At 36.8% G+C, this 25138-nt stretch overlaps 1 protein-coding gene across 1 annotated transcript in view; it reads left to right on the forward strand.

Moving 5' to 3' along the window:
• The window catches only part of TTN (titin), a 242040-nt gene that overhangs the window by 134731 nt on the left and 82171 nt on the right, over positions 1-25138 (forward strand). The window contains 38 exon segments of the mRNA XM_010569298.1: positions 379-483; positions 1441-1494; positions 1703-1786; positions 5732-5796; positions 5868-6258; positions 6464-6739; positions 6966-7241; positions 7391-7530; positions 8028-8154; positions 8241-8504; positions 8609-8875; positions 9013-9276; positions 9821-9960; positions 10086-10212; positions 10332-10598; positions 10698-10964; positions 11475-11741; positions 11842-11981; positions 12947-13073; positions 13826-13968; positions 16467-16590; positions 17450-17716; positions 17860-17957; positions 18114-18282; positions 18376-18642; positions 18793-19059; positions 19151-19429; positions 19539-19947; positions 20051-20175; positions 20271-20537; positions 21713-21982; positions 22085-22387; positions 22510-22812; positions 23171-23358; positions 23446-23560; positions 24133-24417; positions 24707-24858; positions 24991-25138. Coding sequence (XP_010567600.1) covers positions 379-483; positions 1441-1494; positions 1703-1786; positions 5732-5796; positions 5868-6258; positions 6464-6739; positions 6966-7241; positions 7391-7530; positions 8028-8154; positions 8241-8504; positions 8609-8875; positions 9013-9276; positions 9821-9960; positions 10086-10212; positions 10332-10598; positions 10698-10964; positions 11475-11741; positions 11842-11981; positions 12947-13073; positions 13826-13968; positions 16467-16590; positions 17450-17716; positions 17860-17957; positions 18114-18282; positions 18376-18642; positions 18793-19059; positions 19151-19429; positions 19539-19947; positions 20051-20175; positions 20271-20537; positions 21713-21982; positions 22085-22387; positions 22510-22812; positions 23171-23358; positions 23446-23560; positions 24133-24417; positions 24707-24858; positions 24991-25138 — 7827 coding nt within the window.

The following is a 25138-nucleotide window of genomic DNA, read 5'->3' on the forward strand; positions in this document are numbered from 1 at the left end:
GTCCCTGAAAATCATCTGTAACTGCAGTTATTAATGCATAGTTATGTATAATGAGTCATCATTTAAATATGATTAGAAATATTAGATAAGATGTAATAAATTTTATTCTATCATGGACAGTTAACATTGACATATTTCCTCTCAGATGGACTGCTGTTAATAAAAGCATCTTTTTGTTCTAGACAACTTCAAATTTTAAAAGGCCTTCAGAAGAATATCTTGAATAGCTACACAAAATCTTCCATTTATATCGAACTATACATCTTACATTCCTGTTTCTTCATGATAGTTGATATATTTTTAATCTTTTGTCTTGTTCACTGTCTTATTCTTTTGTTTACCTGTGCTTTAAAAACTGAAATTTCTTTCCTTTTAAAGTTCTTAAAAAGAAATCAGAAGAGGAAGAACCTAAACCAGAAAAAGAACCTAAACCAGAAGTTAAGCCAGTACCGACACCAGTAGAAAAAATTAAGAAACCTGAAGGTACTAGATTACATTCAAATTTATCTGGTAAATTATAATTTTAAAAAAATAATCCTACTTTTAAGTAGTATTCTCTGAAATTCAGGAATAAAAGTGAGATTTTAAAAGATCGCCTGCCTTAACCTCATTGTGTAAATTAAAGCTTTGCTGAAAGCACAACCAAATTTGACATCTACATTTGGGTCTGAATTCTGCATTTTGGGATTGTTTCTCAATCTTCACTGTGTATAGAAGAGATCTTTACAAATATTTTATAATACTGATAAAAATATAACTACAGTGAAACAGTTAATCCAAGCATTTTGCAAATTTTTGCCCATTTAGTGTTCCTAATTTATTCAAATCTCACTCTTAAAATACATATTCCTAAACTTTATGAACATCTGAAACTGTTTACATCTAAAAAGAATGAAAACTTTTAAATACATTGGAGATAATAGTATTTGGGGATTCAAAGTGTTTCAATATATCCTACAAAATAAAAATAATTTTTTAAAGTCCCAGAAGTTCCTAAGAAGAAAACTGAGATACCTGTCATAAAAAAAGAGGAGAAACACGTGCCTGAACCACCTAAAGGTACAAACATGTGATGCTCTTTTTCCTTATTGCAGCAACTAAATGATATTCATTGAGGAATATCATGCTATATTAACCTAATGCATTATTATCACCCAGTCTGTCCATGACTATTGTGTCATGATTAACCACTTTGCGTTCTTCTGGATTTCTTGTTGTCTTCAATTCTTCAGTGCTTGAAAAATTAATCTTTTTTCCATTATATTTTGCTTTATAAGAGTTCATCTCAAGTTAATTTCTTGCTTTCTGGCTAAATACAGTATAAAACAATAAATTCTGTCTTCGATTAACTCTCTCTGTATTTATGCTTCTAACTTTAATGTTCAATGGGATTACAAAACATGTAAATTAACCTATTTGTAATTGTGTTTGAAATGCCAGAACCTAAGCAAGCAGCTATCCCACTTCCTGGGCCTGAACCTAAACCTGCAGTAGGTAAGAATTCTTTAGTCATGAATACCGGTGCAGCTTTTCTTGTGTGTCTAGTATTTTCCATTCAGACATCTCTGGCTAGAAGGACATTAAACAAATGTCTCTAGTATTACTAAGACTGGAACTTTCATACAATCTAAAGAACATCATAATTAAAACAAAATCATTTATTAAAACAAATATATGAGAAGTCCTATTTTTTTTTCTACAGCTCTAAAATCTCCAAAACCAGCAGCAGAACCAGCACCAGCTGTTACTACTCCAGTGACAGTCCCAGTGGTTGGAAAGAAAGCAGGTATTTATGTTTATTCTATGCTATTTATAGGATTTTTCTCTCCAAGATACCTAAATACCCTCAGGATAAAGAGAATGCAGAGCTGTACAATCATATAACTTATTCATTACAGGAAGATTTGAGGTCCTATTTAAGGACCTTGTTATTCTAGGAACTGTCACCTAATCTAAAAGACAAATGTCTCTGACATACCATAGACATGAATCTGTGCTCTTGTTTCTGGATGGTGATGTGTGTGCCTTTATTTATTGTCGTACTATGAAAATTGTGTATTCTGTTGATTCATTGATGTTGTTTATGTCCTGATGTATGTCTTGTGAACTGCATCCTGTATTTTCTGTATAGCAAAAGAAATGTTACACATTTCTAAACAATTCTTGTGTTGTTCGGTTTTCTGCTTTTAATTTGTTATTGAAGTCCTGAGGAAAACTGTCAGTGGTGTTGAAGAACTAGAGTATTGCTATTTTCATTTGATATGCTTAGGACCCCAGATCATACCCTGCTGTGAAAAAGGAGCTGTGGAGAGTCCAATTCCTCTGAAGCACTCTGAGCCTGAGGTCCACTGGTAGAGCTGATGTACATGCTGCTTGCCCATCATTCAAAGGGTCTCATGTTACAGTAGAGCTCAGGTCCTGGGCACCTGAGAAGCCTAATCATGAATGTCTCTTGGCCCTTGATTCAGTGGTGTTATGCAGTGGCATAACTAACCCATTTTATATAGGTGGCCAGGTAGGCCTTAGAAAGCTGTCATTTTCTGCTGCTTTTAACCTGGATTGGATTTAAATTGGCAAACTAGTGGGACAATGCTCTGTACCATAACAGTATTTTGCTTAGGTCTTCTGTACTCTTTGTGTGTGCCATTCTTATCTTTCTTTTGTTTTGTAATTGTGTTGTAAGTTTTCTGTTGTGTGGAGAAAAAGTGTTCTATGTTCATTTTATTTCAGGTATAGCTGGAAAGTTTGTCTTAAAATATATTGTTCCCGATGCTTATTCTTATGGATTTTAACTCTCTAAATTACCTGTGAAACCTTTGTAGCTGCAGAAAAGCCTGATGCGCCATCTGTACTAAAGCATAGAGATAAAATGCCCCCAGTGGAAGAAGAAAAGCCTGAGTCAATTGTGTTAAAGAAGATTTTGGTTGAGAAACACTTACATGTAAAAGAAAGAGTAAGTCCTAAGGAGACAGTTCTGGACGTTCAGACAGCAGAGCCACTTGAGTTTAAAATCTCACTGGAAACAGCTGATGGAATACTGAAGCCAGAGGGAGAGGAGCAGGAGAAAGTGGCTCTTAAATACTTTATCCTGGCTCCTGAAGAAGAGGAGCCAGAAATGGCACCTATAGTTTCAAGAAAGACTACCCTTACAGGTGAGAAAATAGAAGTTGCAATAGATCACATTACTTATGCAAAGGATGAACTACCACTACCTGATGAGGAATTGAAATGGATTTCTATAGTATCTGAACATGCGGAAAAAGATTCTGGAGAAGAAAAGGGGGATGAAATTAAATCGCTTGTTCATGGGGAAGGTGCAGTAAAGAAAGTCTCTGACAAGTTTAGTGTTCTTCATGAAGGAAAGATTCCTGTGCATAAAAAAGAAGAGGAAATTGAGTCAACTTATGTACCTAAACATATACCCAGAGAGCCATATGAGCCCAGGGACCAGAAAAGACTTCTAGGAAAAGGGAGAAATTCAAAAATCAGTTTGCAACATGAAGAATTTTCCATTAAGGATAAAACTTCATTTGTAAAGGATATCACAGAGGCAGGAATAGCTGAAACTCCTTTGCTTAGAACTGAAGAAGAGAGAGGAGTTTTTACTCTAGAGAAATCTGAAGTTCCTCTTGGAGAATCCATGAAGGAGCATGGCATACAAAATAAAATTCAATGGATTAAGAAATCTGGTACCACAGTAGCTGAAATTCCTATAGATAAGATTCTTAATAAAGAAGAAAGGAAAATGGAAATTATTCAAGATGATGAGAAAGATGAGAATCTGGACTTTACATCAGCAGAACTACATTCCTTAGACCTGTCTGAGGAGACTGAAGCAGCATTGAGAAAAGATGCTGACCTAGAACACCCCACTGAAGATGAGGAGGTTCCCAGAGAAAAAGCTTACATAATCTTTAAACCATCTGTTCTTAAACCAGTAGTAGTGGAAAGGAATGCAGGAGAAAAATATTCTGCAGATGAAGAAGTTCATTATGAGGAGGGCTCAGGACAATTGTTGACTGGGAAAGCACTCCTAAGTGATAAAAAAACAGGCAAAAAGGTTATACTAGAGAAGGAAGAGAAAACTACCTTCAGCACCCACTTAAAAAAAGACAAAATTAGACAGTCAAATGCGCCTGAAAAGCTGCCTGTGGAAAAAGAAGAATTTGGTACAGTGATTACAGAAGAAGGAATGGAAGGTGAAGTTTCCATAGGAGAACATGAAAAGGGAGTAAAAGATGAAATAGTTGACAGATCTGAGTCAGTAAAGAAAGTTCCCATTCAGCCACCAGGGAGTCAAGAGAAAAAACAGTTTCAAGAAGTTTGTACCATTCAGGATGAATGTAAAGAAACTCCAGCTCTCAAAAGCAGCAAAGATAAAACTGAAGAAAAGAAATATTCTTTGACTGTGGAAGAAGTGACACTTTCAGGAAAAGAACTTCCAGTGACAGAAAGTATATCAGATGAAAAAACATCAGCTAAACATGGCATTGGAAAAAGCACATCTGTTACCATGAAAAAAGAGAAGGGAAAGCTTTCAGACAAAATACCATCAGCGAAAGGAATCCCTGCAAATGGAGAAGTTACTTACTCCTCAAGCATAGGTAAGATAATAACTCCCAAGAAAGCAGAAAGAGAGAAAGAATACAAAAAATCAGAACTTGCTCACGTGACTGAGCAGGCCAGTAGACCTTCGAGTGAGAACAGGAAGTTGGATGAACCTGGAGAATCACATGAAGTTCTGGATGTTCCTGCAAAGTCTCATGCAAAGCGAGGTGAGGAAGACCGCTGCCAAATTCTTCCACGAAGTGCTTGTACTATTTGCTTCAGGAGAATACCATTTGCCATTGTGATGTTTTTGTTCTTTAACACCGTTCACAACTCCATCTAGTCTGTCAGCTGGCTGTATTGACATTCAGCCATTCTTGACGTGTTTGTCTTACCTGTCTGTGCATACATCTCTGTGATCAGTGTTCATTGTCTTAGTCTTTACACTTTTATAAGACTGCATAAATCATGTTGTATGCCATTGTCTTCTCATAAAAACTCACACATTTTTTCTAGTATTTATTCTTACATCCATTGCAATAAAATCTGTCCTGCATTTCATTCATATCATTCACCCATTAAAAGTATCTTTTATATTTCCTTTCACAAAATGATGATGAGAAGCAGCATAGCATGGGAAATACTTTCAAAAGTCTGAGATGATTCATCACAAGTCAGGCAACTAACAGAACATCGCTCACTTGTGAGAGTATCATGTTGTCCTGAAACATGTATTTAATTTATACAACTTATATTTTTGTTGTCTTCACTAGTAAAAGTGTGTGCTTTTTCTAAAAAAACCCACATAATTTGTAATAGGTACTTGAGCTATTTTAGTTGACAGGTGGGTATTAATCAAGGGCCTAATTGTGAGTAAAGTGTCAGGGAATGGCAGAATTGTACAAAATAACCGGCAGGACAATAAATTGAGGAACTAGGAGCTCCTAAACTGTCTTTCAGTCCCTGCTGCTGAATATGTCTTTCCCATGCTTCAAGATATTGAACTTACCATCGAGATACAGACAGTATAAGTTGTATAAATACATACATATATTTTCCTCCCCTTATATGTGTATATAACTAAAGGAAGAGAAAAGCTGATTTGTAAAAGAAACATTTATCTTAATTTTAGTATGTATTTTTATTTAACTACATTCCTAATAATATTGCTGTTCTACTTCAGAGGCCAAGCCACCAAAAGAAGAAACTCCAAAGGGTATCAGTCCAGTCAAAGGTAGGATACTACAAGTCAATACCTACAAGCAAAAGCAATAAATCAGGATTAGTTTACTCATTTCTGAATCTGAATTACAGCCAAGAAGACACCTTCACCAGCAGATGCAGAAAGAAGGAAACTCAGGCCAGGCAGTGGTGGCGAAAAACCTCCTGAAGAGCCTCCATTCACTTACCAACTCAAGGCTGTACCACTGAAGTTTGTCAAGGAGATGAAAGATATAGTGCTAACAGAAGCTGAATCTGTTGGGTCTTCTGCAATCTTTGAAGTCCTTATTTCACCATCCACTGCAATTACAAGCTGGATGAAGGATGGAAGTAACATCCGAGAGAGCCCCAAACACAAGTTTATTGCTGATGGTAAAGACAGGAAGCTGCATATTATTGATGTCCAGCTGTCAGATGCTGGTGAATATACTTGTGTATTACGACTGGGGAACAAAGAGAAGACCTCTACAGCCAAACTTATTGTTGAAGGTATTCCCTGTTTTGAGTTTATAAATTTAAAGGCTAGCTACTCCTCAAGCTAGAAGTACTGGTACTTTGTGAATTTACAGTGGTTAGTAGATGCATCCTTTTGTTTCCGTCAATCACTACACATATTGATTTAATACGTAAGGCATTTCTGCCTCACACCTTCTGTGTACAAATGAGACAAATCAAAATGTTGCTTTTCCCACAGAACTCCCGGTGAGGTTTGTGAAAACTCTTGAAGAAGAAGTAACTGTGGTTAAAAGCCAGCCGCTGTACTTGACATGTGAGCTTAACAAAGAAAGAAGTGTGGTCTGGAGGAAGGATGGGAAGATCATCAAAGACAAGCCTGGGAAATTTGCTCTGGGCATTATTGGTTTGTCACATTCCCTCACGATCACTGATTCAGATGATGCTGATGCAGGCACTTACACTGTTACCGTGGAAGACACTGAGCTCTCATGCTCCTCTTGTGTTAAGGTAGTAGGTAAGCAATCAAAATCACGTAGTCCTTTCTTTGTAGGATATTTGGGCTGGTTTAAAATTAGAAAAGTTTTTTCTCATAGTATTACAATATAAATGGACAGATAAGATTTTTACAGCTACTAAAATCCTGTTGTAATACAAAAGCTGTTATTTCTTCTATTTATGACCCATCTATTTGTAGCAAAAGTCTGCTAAGCTGTATTTTTATGTAATTTTTTGTCATGCAGAAGTGATAAGAGACTGGTTAGTAAAACCCATAAGAGACCAGCATGTGAAACCAAAAGGAACAGCTACTTTCACCTGTGACATTGTCAAGGATACACCAAACTTTAAATGGTTTAAAGGAGATGAGGAAATCCCTGCTGAACCAACTGACAAGACAGAAATCTTGAAAGAAGGAAATAAAATTTTCCTAAAAATCAAGAATGCTGGCCCTGCTGATGTTGGGGAATATTCAGTGGAAGTTGAAGGTCGCAGATACCCAGCTAAACTGACCCTTGGCGGTAAGGAAGCTTATTTTATTATATTTAATCAGTTCATAGGCCAGTGTTCAAAAACCTCTAAACAAACAAACAAAAAGAGTAACCTGAATTATTATAAAGCTCTACCAAAACTTGGCCTAATTATAGATGTGTTCATTTGTGCATTCTAGAACGTGAAGTTGAACTGCTGAAACCATTAGAGGATGTTACAGTTTACGAGAAAGAAACAGCAAACTTTGATACAGAAATATCTGAGGATGATATTCCTGGTGAATGGAAGTTGAAAGGAGAAATCCTGAGACCCTCACCTGTAAGCATCCTTGAATTTTACAAAACAATTTATTTAAATTAAACACTGTGAACAGGTTGCCTTGAGTCTTTATGGTAAGATCTTTGCAGGTCTGTCATTGCCACACAGTCCAGAACATAGAAAGGGTAAGCATTATGGTGATTAAAAAACACTTTCTCTAAGAATTATATGCTATAAAAGCTAAGTTTTGAAGGGCTTCATTTTCTCAAAGGATTACAGAACATTATTCAGACAATAATAAAAATATCCTACACACATTGCTAGGAATAATGCTGACATTTAAAAGAAGTGTGGAACTTCTGAACTGCAGAAGGTTCTGAAGAAAGGTACTGCATTTTTTTATTGTTGATTAGAAGCGTTAACTTCCCTTGAAAAGCAATTCTAATCTTTTCAGCTGACTCTTTACTGTGTATAAAATGTTTCTAGAATCCCTTTATTAAAAATACCTAGCAGTAAGGCATTGGCATTGTATTTACCAAAGTCTGTCATCTCTCCAGACTTGTGAAATCAAAGCTGAAGGAGGAAAACGCTTCCTAACCTTGCACAAAGTCAAGTTAGAGCAAGCTGGTGAAGTCCTTTACCAGGCACTTAATGCAGTTACTACAGCTATCCTGACAGTGAAAGGTATGATGCACCATGCAGTATGATTCCAACTTAAACGGAGTTCACATGGAGCACATTACAAATTATGTGTTCTGTTTTGCTTCCAGAAATTGAACTGGACTTTGCCGTGCCACTAAAAGATGTTACTGTCCCTGAGAGGCGCCAAGCAAGGTTTGAATGTGTCCTTACCAGAGAGGCCAATGTTATATGGTCTAAGGGCACTGACATACTCAAGATTGGAGAAAAATTTGACATCATTGCAGATGGAAAGAAGCATATTCTTGTAATCAATGATTCTCAGTTTGATGATGAGGGAGAATACACTGCTGAAGTTGATGGCAAGAAGAGCACAGCAAGGCTGTTTGTGGAAGGCAAGTATCTTCTTATGAACAAAACAATAAAAAATGGATAAAGAATGTATCTTTTAGAACCACATTAGCCTTTTTCTGATGGTATTTATGTGTCTACTTTACAGGTGTGAGGCTGAAGTTCATCTCACCTCTACAGGATCAAACAGTGAAAGAAGGGGAAACAGCTCACTTTCAGTTTGAGCTTTCTCATGAAGGCATGCTAGTAAAATGGTACAAAAATGACAAGAGACTCCACACAAGCAGAACAGTTTTTATTACTTCAGAAGGCAAAGTTCATAAACTAGAAATGAGAGAAGTAACACTTGATGATATCTCCGAAATAAAGGCCGTAGTCAAGGACATGAACACACAAGCAAACCTCAGAGTCTTAGGTAATTACATAAATAATTTAAAATATGCTATATAATATGTATAAACAATTTTTATAAGTAGAAAGTGACAAAATATTGGTGTTCTAGTAAATTTATATTACTACTTTACCATTTCATATCCACTATGCCTTCTGTAGAGGCCGATCCGTATTTCACTGTGAAATTACAAGACTACAGTGCTGTGGAGAAAGATGATATTATTCTGGAGTGTGAACTCAGCAAAGATGTGCCAGTAAAATGGTACAAAGACGGCGAAGAACTAGTAGCTTCCAACAGAATTTCCATAAAAACAGATGGCTTGCGCCGTATCCTGAAGATCAAGAAGGCTGCAGAGAGTGATAAGGGTGTTTATGAGTGTGACTGTGGAACTGACAAGACAAGTGCTAATGTCAGCGTTGAGCGTAAGTTATCATCCCTTGGCTAAGGGAAAGTACTGAAACCTTTGTAAAACAGTGTAGACAGACAGACAGATGCTCTCGAGAGTACAGCACCAAAAATTGTACGTTTAGAAAACATGCTGTTATGATGAATAGCTGAAATATCTAGATTTACAATTATTAAGAGTATTTACAAGAGACAATATATCTTAAGATACATAAATGGTTGTTTTAAAGACAGTGATGATCAATCATTCTCTAGGTCCATTTACAGTCAGGAAAAAAAAGCAGTTAGTTTAATTCACTGTAACAGATATCTGGGTTAATTATGAGGAAAAATATTCATACTAAAAATAGCTAAACTTTCAGGCATATTATCGAAGGAGGTTGTAGACTGCCCAAACTTGCAGCTTTTTAAAAAGAGGTTAAAAAAACATTTATCAGTGATAGCATTTGAATGCCCTGAAGAAGGGATAGGGAGGGAGTTGAGATCCTTTCCAGTATTACATTTCTACAGTATAAAATGAGTAAGAAAACAGATGTGAACTTTGGGTTTTTTTTATTTTAGCTCGCTTAATTAAAGTGGAGCGCCCACTGTATGGAGTGGAAGTATTTGTTGGTGAAACAGCACATTTTGAAATTGAAATTTCTGAGCCTGATGTCCATCCTATATGGAAGCTAAAGGGAGAAACCCTAACACCTTCACCTGTAAGGCTGCTGCTTTATTTTTGAACCATAATTTACACTAGAAAAAACATATTTAATCATAATGTTTTCTGAGAGGTTTCTTACAATATTCATATTTGGGGGGGTGGGTGTTTCTTCATCACCAGGACTGTGAAATCATTCAGGATGGGAAGAAGCATACTCTTGTCCTTCATAACTGCAAACTTGATATGACTGGAGAAGTGTCTTTCCAAGCTGCTAATGCTAAAAGTGCTGCTAATCTGAAAGTGAAAGGTACAGTCTGCATTTTGCCAACATTTCCATGTGTATCTCAGGGCATTAGAACAAATCTAGCAGCAGAATAGTCTATATGAACCTATCACTGAACTGAAAGTGCTCTTCTTTTATTTCAGAATTGCCTCTCATCTTTATCACTCCACTAAGTGACGTGAAGGTCTTTGAGAAGGATGAAGCCAAGTTTGAATGTGAGGTGTCCAGAGAACCGAAGACTTTCCGCTGGTTGAAAGGAACACAAGAGATCACTCCCGATGAAAGATTTGAAATTATTTCAGGTGGAACAAAGCATGCTCTGATTATTAAATCTGTTGCATTTGAAGATGAAGCTAAATACATGTTTGAAGCTGAGGATAAGAGAACAAGTGCCAAGCTAATTATTGAAGGTTTGTCTGACTTTGCCTTTCTCGGAAAGATTTGCACCATAGTCCTTGAACGGTTTTTATTAATAACATTATTGTTAATGAAATGTTATGCTGTTATAGGTATCCGCCTGAAATTCATTACTCCTCTCAAGGATGTAACAAAAAAGGAGCGAGAAACTGCAGTGTTCACTGTGGAACTCTCCCATGAAAATATCCCTGTTGTCTGGTTCAAGAATGACCAGCGATTACATACCAGCAAAGTGGTTTCAATGGCAGATGATGGCAAATTCCATACACTCACAATCAAAGATCTTACTATTGATGATACTTCTCAGATTAGAGTAGAAGCTATGGACAAATCCTCAGAAGCTAAACTCACTGTTCTTGGTAAGAATACCCAAAAGAATTTACATGATATATAATGTCAGAAGAGTCTTACTAATGAAAAATGGTGATCAGAAAGTATTGTGGTTGGTTTTGGTTTGGTTTGGTTTGGTGGGGTTTTTTTGGTTTGGCCTAAATCTAAATTGTGATTTTTGACAATTTTACAATTTGTTTGTCTTCTTTGGGTCTCCATTTCCCCATTCACAAAGGATAATAAAAATAACTTTAAAATTTCTTGCAACAGTTGCAAAATTAACTATTAGATACTTAAATGGTGCTCTGAAACTCCTAGAGCACCAACAATGTTGTCAGCAATATTAGTAGTATACTGAATTGCTTCTCAGATATTTGTTGTTTTCTCTTTTTGCAACACAGCTGTACAATATTTCTAAGGACTATATTTAATCCTTCTTGCTGGGCATAAACAAAAAATTTATTTTATGGTAACAGCTAATTGTCCTTTTTGAAAGACTAAAACTTCAGACTGAAACATATCTTAACTTTTGCTTGCAGAGGGAGACCCTTACTTCACTGGGAAGCTGCAGGATTACACTGCTGTAGAGAAAGATGAAGTAATCTTACAATGTGAAATCAGCAAAGCAGATGCCCCAGTGAAATGGATGAAGGATGGCAAACCAATTACTCCATCAAAGAATGTTGTTATTAAGGCTGATGGTAAAAAGAGAATCCTTATCCTCAAGAAAGCTTTGAAGAAAGACATTGGACAGTACACTTGTGACTGTGGTACTGATCAAACCTCTGCTAAACTCAATATTGAAGGTATGGTTATTGTACTGGACTGCTCTGCAGTAGAGGTCTTTTTGGATCTGTTAGAGACTGAGGGAATCAATCACTTCTTTTTTTTTTTCCCCCCCTCCAGACCGGGATATTGAGATTATACGTCCACTATACAGTGTAGAGGTGATTGAGACAGAGACTGCCCGTTTTGATATTGAAATTTCTGAGGAAGGTGTCCATGGCAATTGGAAGCTAAAAGGAGAACCCTTGACTGAATCAGCTGTAAGCAAATATTTCAGGATGTTTCTTATGTGTGTCTCAACAATTTGCAGGGAGGTAGAGTGTGAAGGAGAAGAAGGTGGCTGCAGAAACTAAATGAAATCTCTTTCTGCTTTAAATAAGGGTCACTATAATAAAAATAATATTTTTTCATTAATAACTTTTAAAATGTAGTACAAACTTAATCCAAAATATTATATAAAATAGCTAAATAATAAATTAATTTACATAAATAAGTACATTCTGTATTGCTAGTCCCTAACAATCATGTATCCAAAGTGCATAGACCTCATGGAATTAAACATAATGGCATTTAAAAATACAAACTTTAGGTTGTCTGCATTTACCTTTGGGCTTTGAGTTATGCTTGGTTTAAATAGATGTAGATCACATTTTAAAACTCTTTTCCATTATTATGATGGCTAAAATTGTTTTAAAATGCTATAATTTAATCAAATATTCTTAATTCCTTACTGGAAGGATCTGGAAATTAAGAAACAATACAGTCACAACTGGCAATAATTTGACAACTCTTTGATGTAACAGTCCCTATGTGAATAATACACAAAGATCAGAAGTTCCATGATAATCAGTGTCTGCATAAAAGAGAAAGACCCTTCTCAAGGAAAGGTCACAGCACAAGCTTAGTAATTTCTAGTTCCCTTAGGCCTTTGACTGGTCTACATATAGATATATTGGCTAGTCAATCAGCACATACTATTCACCAACACGAATGTGTTGCCTCTTGCCCTTTCTTTCTAAGAAGCAGCAGACTGTATTAGGAAGAGACTTTGAAAGGAAAGGCCTATGAATGAAAGTTTATAAGGTATATTACAGGTGGCAGTGGGCCTAAGTATTGTGAATGGAGGAGGAGATAACAGAGGCATAATATGAGGAGAAGTAGGGGCTCTTGTGGTGAGAAGCACAAAAAAGATACTGAAAAAATTGTTTCATTTCTCTTCTTGCAGGAATGTGAAATCAAGGAGGAAGGCAAAAAGCACTTCCTTACGCTGTACAATGTACGCTTAGATCAAGCTGGTGGAGTAGATTTCCAAGCAGCAAATGCCAAATCTGGTGCTCACCTTCGAGTGAAACGTAAGCGTCTTTTAAACTGAAATTAATTAATTAAGTGAAAACAAGGTACTCATTGCCTCTTTGGAATGGGTGGACAAATCTCTATACTGTACTGAACCCACAGCAATTCTTTCCAGAACAGCAACTCAAGGATTAATTACTCAAGTCATCTTAACTTTTTTAGTTAAGGAATGTCCTATATGTTTTTTAACCTTGTATATAGTTTATTCATATAGGAGAAGTAAAAATAAGGAGATGGCCTTGAAGGCTACTTCATGGTCTGGCATCATATGTTGTTATGAAATCTAAGTATTACAAGCAAAGGCTTTATTGCATTAAAGTATCATGTTAACCTGAGAGGATGGGATCACAGTGATATCTGGGGATAGGGTTAAGAGTTTGATGGACAGGGACAGACCACATGGTTGAAGACCACTTGTTTCCCACTCCAATCCTAGTCCTCACTATTTTGGAAAACACATGCCTTATCTAGCAAGAGGTATGCAAGGCTTGGCAGGAAGACAGATGCACGGCAACTTTCCTGCTGACCTTGTTCAATTTAAAGAAACAAGCTCTGCAAATAGAAATTTTTAGGTGACCAGCCCTCCCCCTAAAAACCCAGGGTGGCCTCTTCTATTTAGGGAATTTAAAGAGCAGCATTGCGATGTCTGTCTTTCTTGAGGGAAGCCACCATGGAGATTAGTACATAAGGGCAGTAGCTTTCTCTTGGGTAGAAGGAACTAATCAGAAAATCATGTCTTCTCCTTACCAAGCTCGAGTAATTGGTTTGCTGAGACCCCTCAAGGATGTAACAGTGACAGCTGGGGAATCAGCAACCTTCGACTGTGAACTCTCTTATGAGGGAATCCCAGTAGAGTGGTTCCTGCAAGGAAAGAAACTGGAGCCCAGTGATAAGGTAAAGAAACTAAACTTTATTTTTCCTCTTGTTTCCTCCTCCTTCCTCTCTTTCAAATCTCTTCCCCTCTTTATTTCTCATTTCCTCTCTGCCAGTAGAAGTACTAAGGCACAGCAATACAGTAGTTCTGTTGTGCTAAATGGTAAATCGTCACTAAACCAGATATAGCATCTTTTTTCCCCAGAAATTCCAGTGTCCTGGAATACTACATGTATTCAAGAGAATCTAAGGTTCCAAAATATCAATCACTACAACAGTGATTTTGTGCCTGATTCTGTTGGAGACTCAGCCACAGGAGTACTGAATGATTTTTGTTCAGGTTAATTGTAGTTACAGTGAGAGGGTTTTGAAAGGTGCTATCAGGAAATGTTTTTTTTCTCCTGAATGCTGAGTTGCAGTCCAATTCTGCATATAAGGGGATTAAGAGGATTCAAATTCCATTTCAGGCATTTGTTCTGGCTTTCCAGATAACTTTCTGGGCAGATTTGCTTGTCAAGCACTTCTCACCAGCTATTTTTAACCCTTCATCAAGTGCTGGCTCTTAACTCTGAGATCTGAGCAGCCTGGAATGCAGTCAGTTTAATATTTAAAGTTAATGTTAGAGTAAATACATAAAGAAACTTAAAGAAATACATTAAGAAACATAAAATATAAATAGGTATCACTGGTTTTAAGACTTCTTTTTCACGTACTAGGCCTAAGGGAGATAATGCAAATGAAAATACAAATTGGAAACCTCAGACAAAGCCAACTTTCACACTTTCAGAGGAAAGTTTCAGAACCTGTAATAATGCTGCTAATAATACTTTGGTACAGATTTTTTTTCTTTTAAATATAATTTTAACATACTATTTTCAGGTTTTACTAGATCTTTCTGAGCTTCACCAAATTTGCCTAAATAAAAAATATTTCATTAAAAAAAAGAATATAGAAATAGGAAAAGAAAAAGCAGTCATTGTGATAGGTGACCCTATTACAGTATATAAGGACACATAAAGAAAATTGAAACTCAGCAGATGAGACATAATAAATAAATCAAGGTAATCACTTCTGAGTCTAGGAATAAAAATGTGGGAAGCTATTGATCAGTGCAGTGCCTTGATAGTTACTACTGCCTGGCAAGAAAATACTATCTGTTCAATAGTCTGTATGATGGAACGTTATTTTGCTATGATCTGTCTCAGCTATCATTTTAAGTACATGGAAAAAAAAATCCAGATTTTCATTCAGTTTACTTATACAGTCAAAATTGTCAGTTGACTTCAGTTGAAATTTTATCAAGAAGAAATTCAGAGCAAACCATACATTTACTTGATGCATCACTTTCTGCCCATTTAAAATAGCCTCTTGAAACACTTTTAGTACTGTCTTCAAGAATCAATCTAATTGTAGAAGTGTTTCATTTAAACTGTTTTTAATTCAAACCATAATTTTACGTTTGTGGCTGGCATTCAGCTGTACGCATGTAACCTTTATTGAAGTGACTTCTTTGTTTATCTTTACTGCTTATCTTGAACAAATCTATATTTGGCTTCATCCTAATCTCTTTCAGATGAGCATTCACTAGAGCTAGTTTTCAGGGACACAATGACCATTTGGGAGGAAGGACAGCCTCTTAGTTCCTTCCTTCTTTCTGAAGCAAAATGGACTGCCTTCTCAAAAGTAACTTAATCTTTTATGCTTCTTCCTTAGCAGAAGTTCACTTTTCCCTTTTATTTTTCTAAACCAGCATCTACTACTTGATCACTTACTTCTCTGAAAATAAATAAATAGAATTCTTCAAGAGCTAAGTTAAAATTTATGGCATGAATGAGTAGCAGCCCTCTTAATGACTCCAATGCAGGATGTATGCTTGAATCCCCCAGGTCCACTCCTAGAGAAAAGGGATGTTTGTGTAGGAGTGGCCCAATGCAAACTCATGATTGCAAAGTAGTTTCAGCAATAGATCAACATGGAAATGGGTTATTTAGGCAGAAATTTTTACCAAAATTTGATAGTAGAAAGTCAAATTTGCATTTACAAAAGAGTGTATGAGGTGGGTGCCAAACCTCTTTATATCTTTCTGAAAGTTTTTACTTTAGATGTAGCCAGGAGTAATACCAACATTTTCCCATAAATTTACTTATTTTGGTATTTATTAGTACCTGTTCAAAATAAACATGACCTCAAGTCAGCCTCATTTTGAACTTTGATAGTAGACTCAAGTTTTCTAATACAAGGACACAGATACCTTAAAACAAGGGGAAACTTAAAATTACAGTTTCTTGCAAGTGAAAGGACAAAACAGAAATGATTCTCAAAATCCTCAAAGCATTTGTGTCTTGAGCTATATCTAGTATATGCAAAAGAAAATTATCAAAATTTCATAGAAAAGTAAACAACCAAACTCCACAGATGGATAACAATAAATAGCAATGCTATTTCATTAAATATTTCTTAAATATTTGTTGTAGACACTTACAAAGGGGGGGGTTTTTTGTGTGTGTGTACTTCATAAGGTCGTGACACGTGCTGAAGGGAGAGTTCACACACTTATTCTTAGAGATGTCAAGTTAACAGATGCGGGAGAGGTATCATTGACTGCAAAAGATTTCAGAACTCAAGCAAATCTTTTTGTGAAAGGTAAGTCAGTCATTTTAATTATACCATAGTCAGTGTTAATGGTGCATTCATAATTCACCCTGGAATAGGATTTTCGTATACCCCATATATCAAATTAGTAGGATCATACATACAAAATTGGACTGGTAGATAACTTTCCTGATTAAAAAAGCCACTTACTTAAAATCTTTATGCTTCACAGAAGAGCTGAGGAAAAGGGGAAATACTGGAAATGTGTAAGACATGGGAGATGATTGATCAGTTCATTAGGATTTCCAGGGCTTCATTGCAGACTTGAACTTTCAATTGTCTTCAAAATGACCCACAAATACTGGCCCTTATGGCTCCCAATGGCTTTTTTCTGTTCTTTGAAGTATCCAGAAACCTATGAGACCACAACTACACCATCAGTCAGTGACATAACATTGACTGTATACCCACTTGCACTGCTTGCAAGCTGTGTATGGCTAAGAAGTCAAAAAAGTGCACACACTTTAACTAATTTAGTAATTCAAGGAAAAATAAAAAAATCCTTCCTTAAGTTCAGAGTATAACTTCAGAGCCACTGAGATCACATGGCTGTAGTTCAGTTAAAGAAACTGAGTTGCAAGCCTTCGTGATGATTTGTGAGTGAAAAACCCATGGACAAGGATACCATTCAGTGTAATCTTACAGTAGGCTGAAAATAAAGAAATTCGCTGAATTAACTGCACATGTCTGGGCATTAAAAATAAAAAAAGGCCTTCAGCAGAGATGTCTAAGAGCCTTTTTGGTTATTCAGTCAAGGAAAATTAATAAACGGTATGGGACAGTTCTGTATTGGGAGAGGGCTGCCTATAATTTAGATCTTTTCTATCAAAAATCTATCTGTTTCTCCTAGAACCCCCAGTTGAATTTACTAAACCACTTGAGGACCAGACTGTTGAAGAGGAGGCCACTGCAATACTGGAATGTGAAGTTTCCAGGGCAAATGCAAAAGTTAAATGGTTCAAAAATGGAGAAGAAATTCACAAAACAAAGAAGTATGATATCATTTCTGATGGCAGGGTCAGAAAACTCATTATCCATGGCTGCACACTGGATGATGCAAAAACATATACCTGTGATGCTAAGGATTTTAAGACATCATGTTTTCTTAACGTAGAACGTGAGTAATTTACAATTTTCTACAAAATGTGTAAGTGCTTTAAATGCTATGTACTAGTCTCTATGGCAATAATATCAATGTCAGCAATTTATTCTTCTTTACTGGAGACTTTCCTCTACTAAAAATTTTCTTTTCTCTTACAGCTATTCGTGTTGAGTTCCTGAAACCCCTAACTGACCTTGAAGTTAAAGAGAAAGAATCTGCTCGGTTTGAATGTGAAATCTCTCGTCCAGGCGTCAAGGTCAATAATAATACTTTTTAATCTGGGTAACTTCTTCAGCTAGAGCTTTTTTTTTTTCAGTTGACAACTTTATTATATTGTTACAAAAGAACAGTCAATGGAAATGCATGATGAGTATGTTAATATTAATAACCGTGTTTATTTGTTCTAAAACAGGTGAAGTGGTTTAAGGATGGCATTGAAATTAGAAAAGGCAAAAAGTATGACATAATTTCCAAAGGTGCAGAACACATTCTTGTTGTCAGTAAATGTGTCTTCGATGATGAAGCTGAATATGCCTGTGAAGCAAAAACAGCTCGAACTTCAGGCCTACTTACAGTGATAGGTAAAACACAGTGGTTTAGAATCTAATCTATGAACAAGAAAAGATGGTTTTTTGGTGAAAGACTTTAATCATCTTTTGAAATTCTTGTTGCAGAGGAAGAAGCTGTTTTCACAAAAAATCTTCCTGATCTTGAAGTAAATGAAAATGACACTGTAAAATTGATCTGTGAAGTTTCAAAGCCTAGTGCCGAAGTTACTTGGTTTAAAGGAGATGAGGAGGTGCCTGATGGTGGTAGATTTGAACACATTTCTGATGGCCGAAAGAGAATTCTGCTTATACATAATGCTCATCCTAAAGATGCTGGCAAATACACTTGCAAGCTCCCAAGCTCCAGTACAACAGGAAAACTTACTGTACATGGTAAGAAAGTTACTTTGATGGCCTTGTTTTCTGGGAAATAAATAAATAAAAAAAAATAAAAATCAGTAAGAATACACAACTTGGTTTATTCTCTTCATAAGCAAAAATTAAAAGAAAATCATATATATCTACAAAAATGTTTTCTTTCAGAACTTGCAGCAGAATTTCTTACTAGACCACAAAATCTTGAGGTGCTTGAAGGAGACAAAGCTGAATTTGTCTGTTCAGTATCCAAAGAGGCAATTACAGTACAGTGGCTGAGGGGTGACACGGTCCTGGAGCCTGGTGATAAGTACAACATTATTTCAGATGGCAAAAAGAGAACACTTGTGGTTAAAGACTCTATTCTAGGAGATGCAGGAAAGTATACTGTCATGGTTGGCGAAGCTAAAGCTACAGCACGGTTAACAGTGATTGGTAAGTTTTGTTTTATCAATGTGCAGGTGCATATTTTGTTGCATTCCTTACACTACATGATGCCTTATTTCTTCTATTTTCTCAACTTCAGAAAAACTCAAGATTATAACTCCCCTCAAGGACCAAGAAGTTAATGAGGGTCAAGAAATTATCTTCAACTGTGAAGTCAATAAAGAAGGTGCCAAAGAGAAGTGGTACAAAAATGATGAAGCAATATTTGATAGTGCAAAATACATTATTGTCCAGAAGGATTTAGTTTACACCCTCAGAGTCAGAGATGCACAGTTGAAAGATCAAGCTACCTATACTATCTCACTGTCAAACCAGAGAGGTGAACATGCCAAAAGCTCTGCTGCCTTAACAGTATTAGGTAAAAAACTTGCACTGTATTAAAATTATTTCATCATCTTACATTCAATTTCACATCACGATCATAAGGATGTAAATTAATTACTTCTTTGGGTTTTTTGTCTTAACAGAGGAGGAACTCAGAATTGTTGAGCCCCTTGAAGACATTGAGACCATGGAAAAGAAAACTGTCACATTCTGGTGCAAAGTCAATCGCCTTAATGCAACCCTCAAATGGACAAAGAATGGTGAAGAGATCACGTTCAACAAGCGCATTTTGTACAAAATTGATAAATACAAACATTCACTCATCATTAAAGACTGTGGGTTTATAGATGAAGGTGAATACACTGTTACTGCTGGACAAGACAAATCTGTTGCAGAGCTTCTCATCACAGAAGCACCAGCAGACTTCATTGAACATCTCCGGGATCAGACTGTCACTGAATTTGATGATGCTGTCTTTACATGTCAGCTTTCCAAAGAGAAAGCCAGTGTACGATGGTACAGAAATGGAAGAGAAATCAAAGAAGGCAAAAAGTATGTACATTTCATTATGCTTGTTAATATGCTAAACATGATTGCTTTACTTTGTTGCTTTGTCTGGAAACTAAAATACTGCTTACTTTTCTCCCCCATAAAGATACCAGTTTGAAAAGGATGGAAATCTGCACAGATTAATCATAAAAGACTGTAGGCTAGATGATGAGTGTGAATATTCCTGTGGAGTGGATGACAGGAAATCCAGGGCAAGACTTTTTGTTGAAGGTATGTGTAAAATTGAATAGAGTTTATTTCTTCATTATCTGGTAATAATAGAAACAATACACAAATAACACCAAATGAATTGACATTTATTTCAGAAATCCCTGTTGAGATCATCCGACCACCACAAGATATTTATGAAGCTCCTGGTGCAGATGTCATCTTCATGGCTGAGTTGAACAAAGATGGTGTGGAGGTCAAGTGGTTGAGAAACAACATGATTATCGTCCAAGGTGACAAACATCAGATGATGAGTGAAGGAAAGGTCCACAGGCTGCAGGTGTGTGAGATAAAGCCTCGTGACCAAGGGGAGTACAGATTTATTGCCAAAGATAAGGAAGCTAGAGCTAAGCTTGAATTAGCTGGTAAGTTGCTTGCTTTGTGTTTCTTTCATAAAATCTTAGATTAGTGAATTAACTATTTAACTAAATTGATTTTTGTTCTTTCAAAGAGTGGAATTAAAATGAATACTCAATCAGGCTGAGACAAGTGCAAGTCTGTTAATCTGTATGAATTATAATTCAGGCAACAAACATGTTTTATTATACCACGCTGATCCAATTGTTGAGGAAAACAGGTCACTTTTCAGCATCTATACCAAAGAGCATGAATTGAGCTTAAAGGAGACAGAACCTTTTCATTAGCTCGCTGCAGATCTAAAACATGAAAATTATTTGGCCTACTCATTTCAGTCATTCAGACATTTAATTCCTAATTTGTCTCTTTTACAGGATCAGACCAATAAAATACATTAATTAATTAAATTAATGCTCAAAAAGCAACTCCCTCTTCCCTGATTTTATAGGAGGACACAGTACATACCAGCCAGCCTTAGTTTCTTTCTCCAGAGCAATCCAATGAGTATATGAAGGATTTGCTTAGAATTCACACAACAGCTCCTTTTACTTTTCTGTGTTAACTTCTTTGCTGATGTCGTGGTTTAACCCCAGCCAGCAACTAAGCACCATGCAGCCGCTCACTCACTCCCCCCCATCCAGTGGGATGGGGGAGAAAATCAGGAAAAGAAGTAAAACTCCTGGGTTGAGATAAGAATGATTTAATAGAACAGAAAAGAAGAAACTAATAATGATAATGATGACACTAATAAAATGACAACAGTAGTAATAAAAAGATTGAAATGTACAAATGATGCGCAGGGCAATTGCTCACCACCTGCCGACCGACACCCAGCCAGTCCCCGAGCGGCGAATCCCTGTCCCCCACTTCCCAGTTCCTAAACTAGATGGGACGTCACATGGTATGGAACACACTGTTGGCCAGTTTGGGTCAGGTGCCCTGGCTGGGCATGAGAAGCTGAAAAATCCTTGACTATAGTCTAAACACTACTGAGCAACAACTGAAAACATCAGTGTTATCAACATTCTTCACATACTGAACTCAAAACATAGCACTGTACCAGCTACTAGGAAGACAGTTAACTATATCCCAGCTGAAACCAGGGACAGCTGACTACAGAAATATATCTTTTTTTTTTTTTTTTTATATATAAGTACTTACTTGTCACATTGATCTTCCTTAGCTGCACCTAGAATCAAGACTGGTGATCAAAACCTTGTGGTTGATGTTGGAAAGCCTTTAACTATGACTGTTCCATATGATGCCTATCCAAGAGCAGAAGCTGAATGGTTGAAAGGGGAGGAAAGTCTGCCCACAACAACTGTTGATACAACAACTGACTGCACTACCTTCAAAATTTATGAAGCAAAGAAATCAGATAAGGGACGGTACAAGGTTATACTTCGAAACAAACATGGCCAGGCAGAAGCATTCATCAATGTAGAGGTCATTGGTAAGTACTCCCATTATTAAAACCTTGCTTGCATTTATTTAAGCCGGGGAAGGGGGGGGGGGGGAGATGCAATGCCCTAAAATATTGTCCTATCTTTGTTAGATGTTCCGGGTCCAGTTAGAAACTTGGAAGTCACTGAAACTTATGATGGTGAAGTTGGCCTTGCCTGGCAAGAACCAGAAAGTGATGGTGGAAGTAAAATAATAGGCTACGTCATTGAAAGACGTGATATCAAGCGTAAGACCTGGATTATGGCCACTGACTGTGCTGAAAATTGTGAATACACTGTTACTGGACTGCAAAAAGGAGGAGTTGAGTACCTCTTCCGTGTTAGTGCACGGAACAGAGTGGGCACTGGTGAGCCAGTGGAAACAGAGACACCTGTGGAAGCTAAGAGCAAATTTGGTGAGCAGAAGTTATGAAAAACTCAGTGTTTGATGGCAGTGTAAGAAAAGCAGTACAAACTCTAACAATAGGTTAAAACCACATACCTTGTTTTTCCTTTTTCTCCCTAAAATAAAATGCAGATGTTCCTGGTCCTCCTCAAAATGTAGAAGTTACTGATGTGAACAGGTTTGGAGCTACACTTACCTGGGAACCACCTGAGTATGATGGAGGATCTCCAATTACTGGCTACGTTATTGAACTGCGTAACAGAGCTTCCATCAAATGGGAGCCAACTATGACCACTGGAGCTGATGAGCTGTCAGCTGTCCTTACTGATGTTGTGGAAAATGAAGAATATTTCTTCAGAGTAAGAGCTCAAAACATGGTTGGAGTTGGCAAACCAAGTCCTGCTACACGTGCAGTAAAAATTATGGACCCAATCAGTAAGTATGCAAGCACTGATTGTGATTACATTAGGAGGCAGGGACATTCTGGCTGTTTATATATTATGTGTGCAGGAAAGTTCAATTCAGAAACATGTGTTGCAAATACCATGTACACTTAGATTTTCCCTACTTTTGTCCTTCAGATATATCAGGAGTATCTTGCTACCATTTGGTTCAGTAAGAACTCCAAATATTTTTGTTCTGAAATTAGGATCCAACCTCAATTTAAAAGAACTGGTCTAGAAAAAGCTATGCAAAGGCTTTAAAGAGAGTACTTTAAGGTGTAGACAGCTGATATGCAGAACCATACTCCTTTATCAGTTGTGAAAATGTATTTCTCCCAAATTATTTTCAGAGAGACCAAGTCCTCCCATTAACCTTGATCATTCTGATCAAACTAAGTCGTCAGTGCAGCTCACATGGGAACCTCCTCTCAAAGATGGAGGAAGTCCAGTCTTAGGTTATATTGTTGAAAGGCAAGAAGAAGGAACAGACAAGTGGATTCGCTGTAACCCAAAGCTAGTACCTGCTCTTACTTTTAAGGTAAGATGTTCTGTTCAACAGCAAAGTACTCAAAATGTGTAGATCATCTTTAATATGAGTTACTAAATTATTATTTGTGCTTTTTAGGTAACTGGATTGAAACCAGGATCCAGGTATTACTATAGAGTCTCAGCAGAAAATGCAGCTGGTGTGTCTGATCCAGCAGAGGCTATTGGGCCATTAACTGCAGATGATACTTTTGGTAAGCCATATGCTATTTATTAAAGATAATTCATCAGATAAGACACACAATTAAAGTGCATCTTGTGGGTAATATGTATGTTTTTCACCAGGTAACTGTGATGCCACCAGTATAAAGAGCCTTAGATCTTTCAGATTCTGAGCTATTTCTCCTCCATTACACATTCTGCAGATAATTAGCTGTACTATTAGGCAGAGACCTATTAGGTTGCCTGAAGAGCAAGGCATGATCTTTTGTCTCCTGACCTAGCTTTGTGGAAGGTGGGAGGTAACAGAAAGAGAGAAAGGCAGAGAAGACAAAAAAAAATTAAAATAAAAAATTGAAACAATACAAAGGTTTTATATTAAAGGGTAAACTAGATCTCCTCCTTGATAATGCTAAGCTGCCTTATCATCTCACATATTTCTAAAAAACTTTTAGCCAGGAGAGGAAGGGAGTGATAAGCCACAGCTAGGCCTAGGCTTAGCTGCAGGCTGAGATACAGTCAGAATCAGCCTCTAAACACAGCTATTATTAGCCATGTTCAGAACATCCGAAAATATTTCATCAAATCCATTTTCCACTTTTTCCAGTTGGACCTACAATGGACCTAAGTGCATTTAAAGATGGGCTGGAAGTTATTGTTCCAGAGCCAATCAAGATCCGTGTTCCTATCACTGGCTACCCTGTGCCAACCGCCACATGGTCTTTTGGTGACCAAGTCTTAGAAGAGGGTGATCGTGTAACAATGAAGACCACTGCCTCCTTTGCAGAACTTGTAATTACTCCAAGTGAACGTCCAGACAAGGGAATTTATTCCTTAACATTAGAAAACCCTGTGTCATCTGTTTCAGGAGAAATTCATGTTAATGTCATTGGTAAGCGGACATGTATATATTCTAGCAATAATATTCCATATTTGTCTTGCTAAAATCTGATTAGGTTAATAATGTGAAATCACACAACTTTCAGTAAACTTATATTAAAATATAACTAAAAACTAGAAATCCATCCTTTAAAAAACCTCTTTTCTGGTTTTCAATATCCAGTTTTGCTGTTTAAGGAAGAATGACTAAGAAGAGAAAGTCTTCTGGCAGATAGATTACATAGAGATCATCTGTCAAACTCTGATTACAAAATAATTAATACAATTTCTGTGACTTCTAGCTCGTCCAAGTGCACCAAGAGAACTTAAAGTTTTAGACATAATCAAGAACACAGTACAGCTGTCATGGGAACCTCCAGAAGATGATGGTGGAAGTCCAGTTACCGGCTATATAATTGAAAAACGTGAAGTAAGCCGGAAAACATGGAACAAAGTAAGTTCATTCTTTCTCAATTTCTATTTGCTATATTGTTTCCACATGTGCTACTGAATTTTGTGTCTTATTTTGGTAATTGCTCTTTGGAAATAAATTTTAGAATCACATTGGAGCCTTCCTTCTCTTTAGGTTATGGATCATGTTGTTGACCAAGAGTTCACTGTACCTGACCTCATCCAAGGAAAAGAATATTTATTTAGAGTTTCTGCATGCAATAAATGCGGCCCAGGAGAACCTGCATATATTGATGAACCTGTAAATATGTCAACACCAGCAA

The sequence above is a fragment of the Haliaeetus leucocephalus genome, unplaced genomic scaffold, assembly GCF_000737465.1.
Source record: "Haliaeetus leucocephalus isolate CR32 unplaced genomic scaffold, Haliaeetus_leucocephalus-4.0 Scaffold1, whole genome shotgun sequence".
NCBI lineage: Eukaryota > Metazoa > Chordata > Aves > Accipitriformes > Accipitridae > Haliaeetus > Haliaeetus leucocephalus.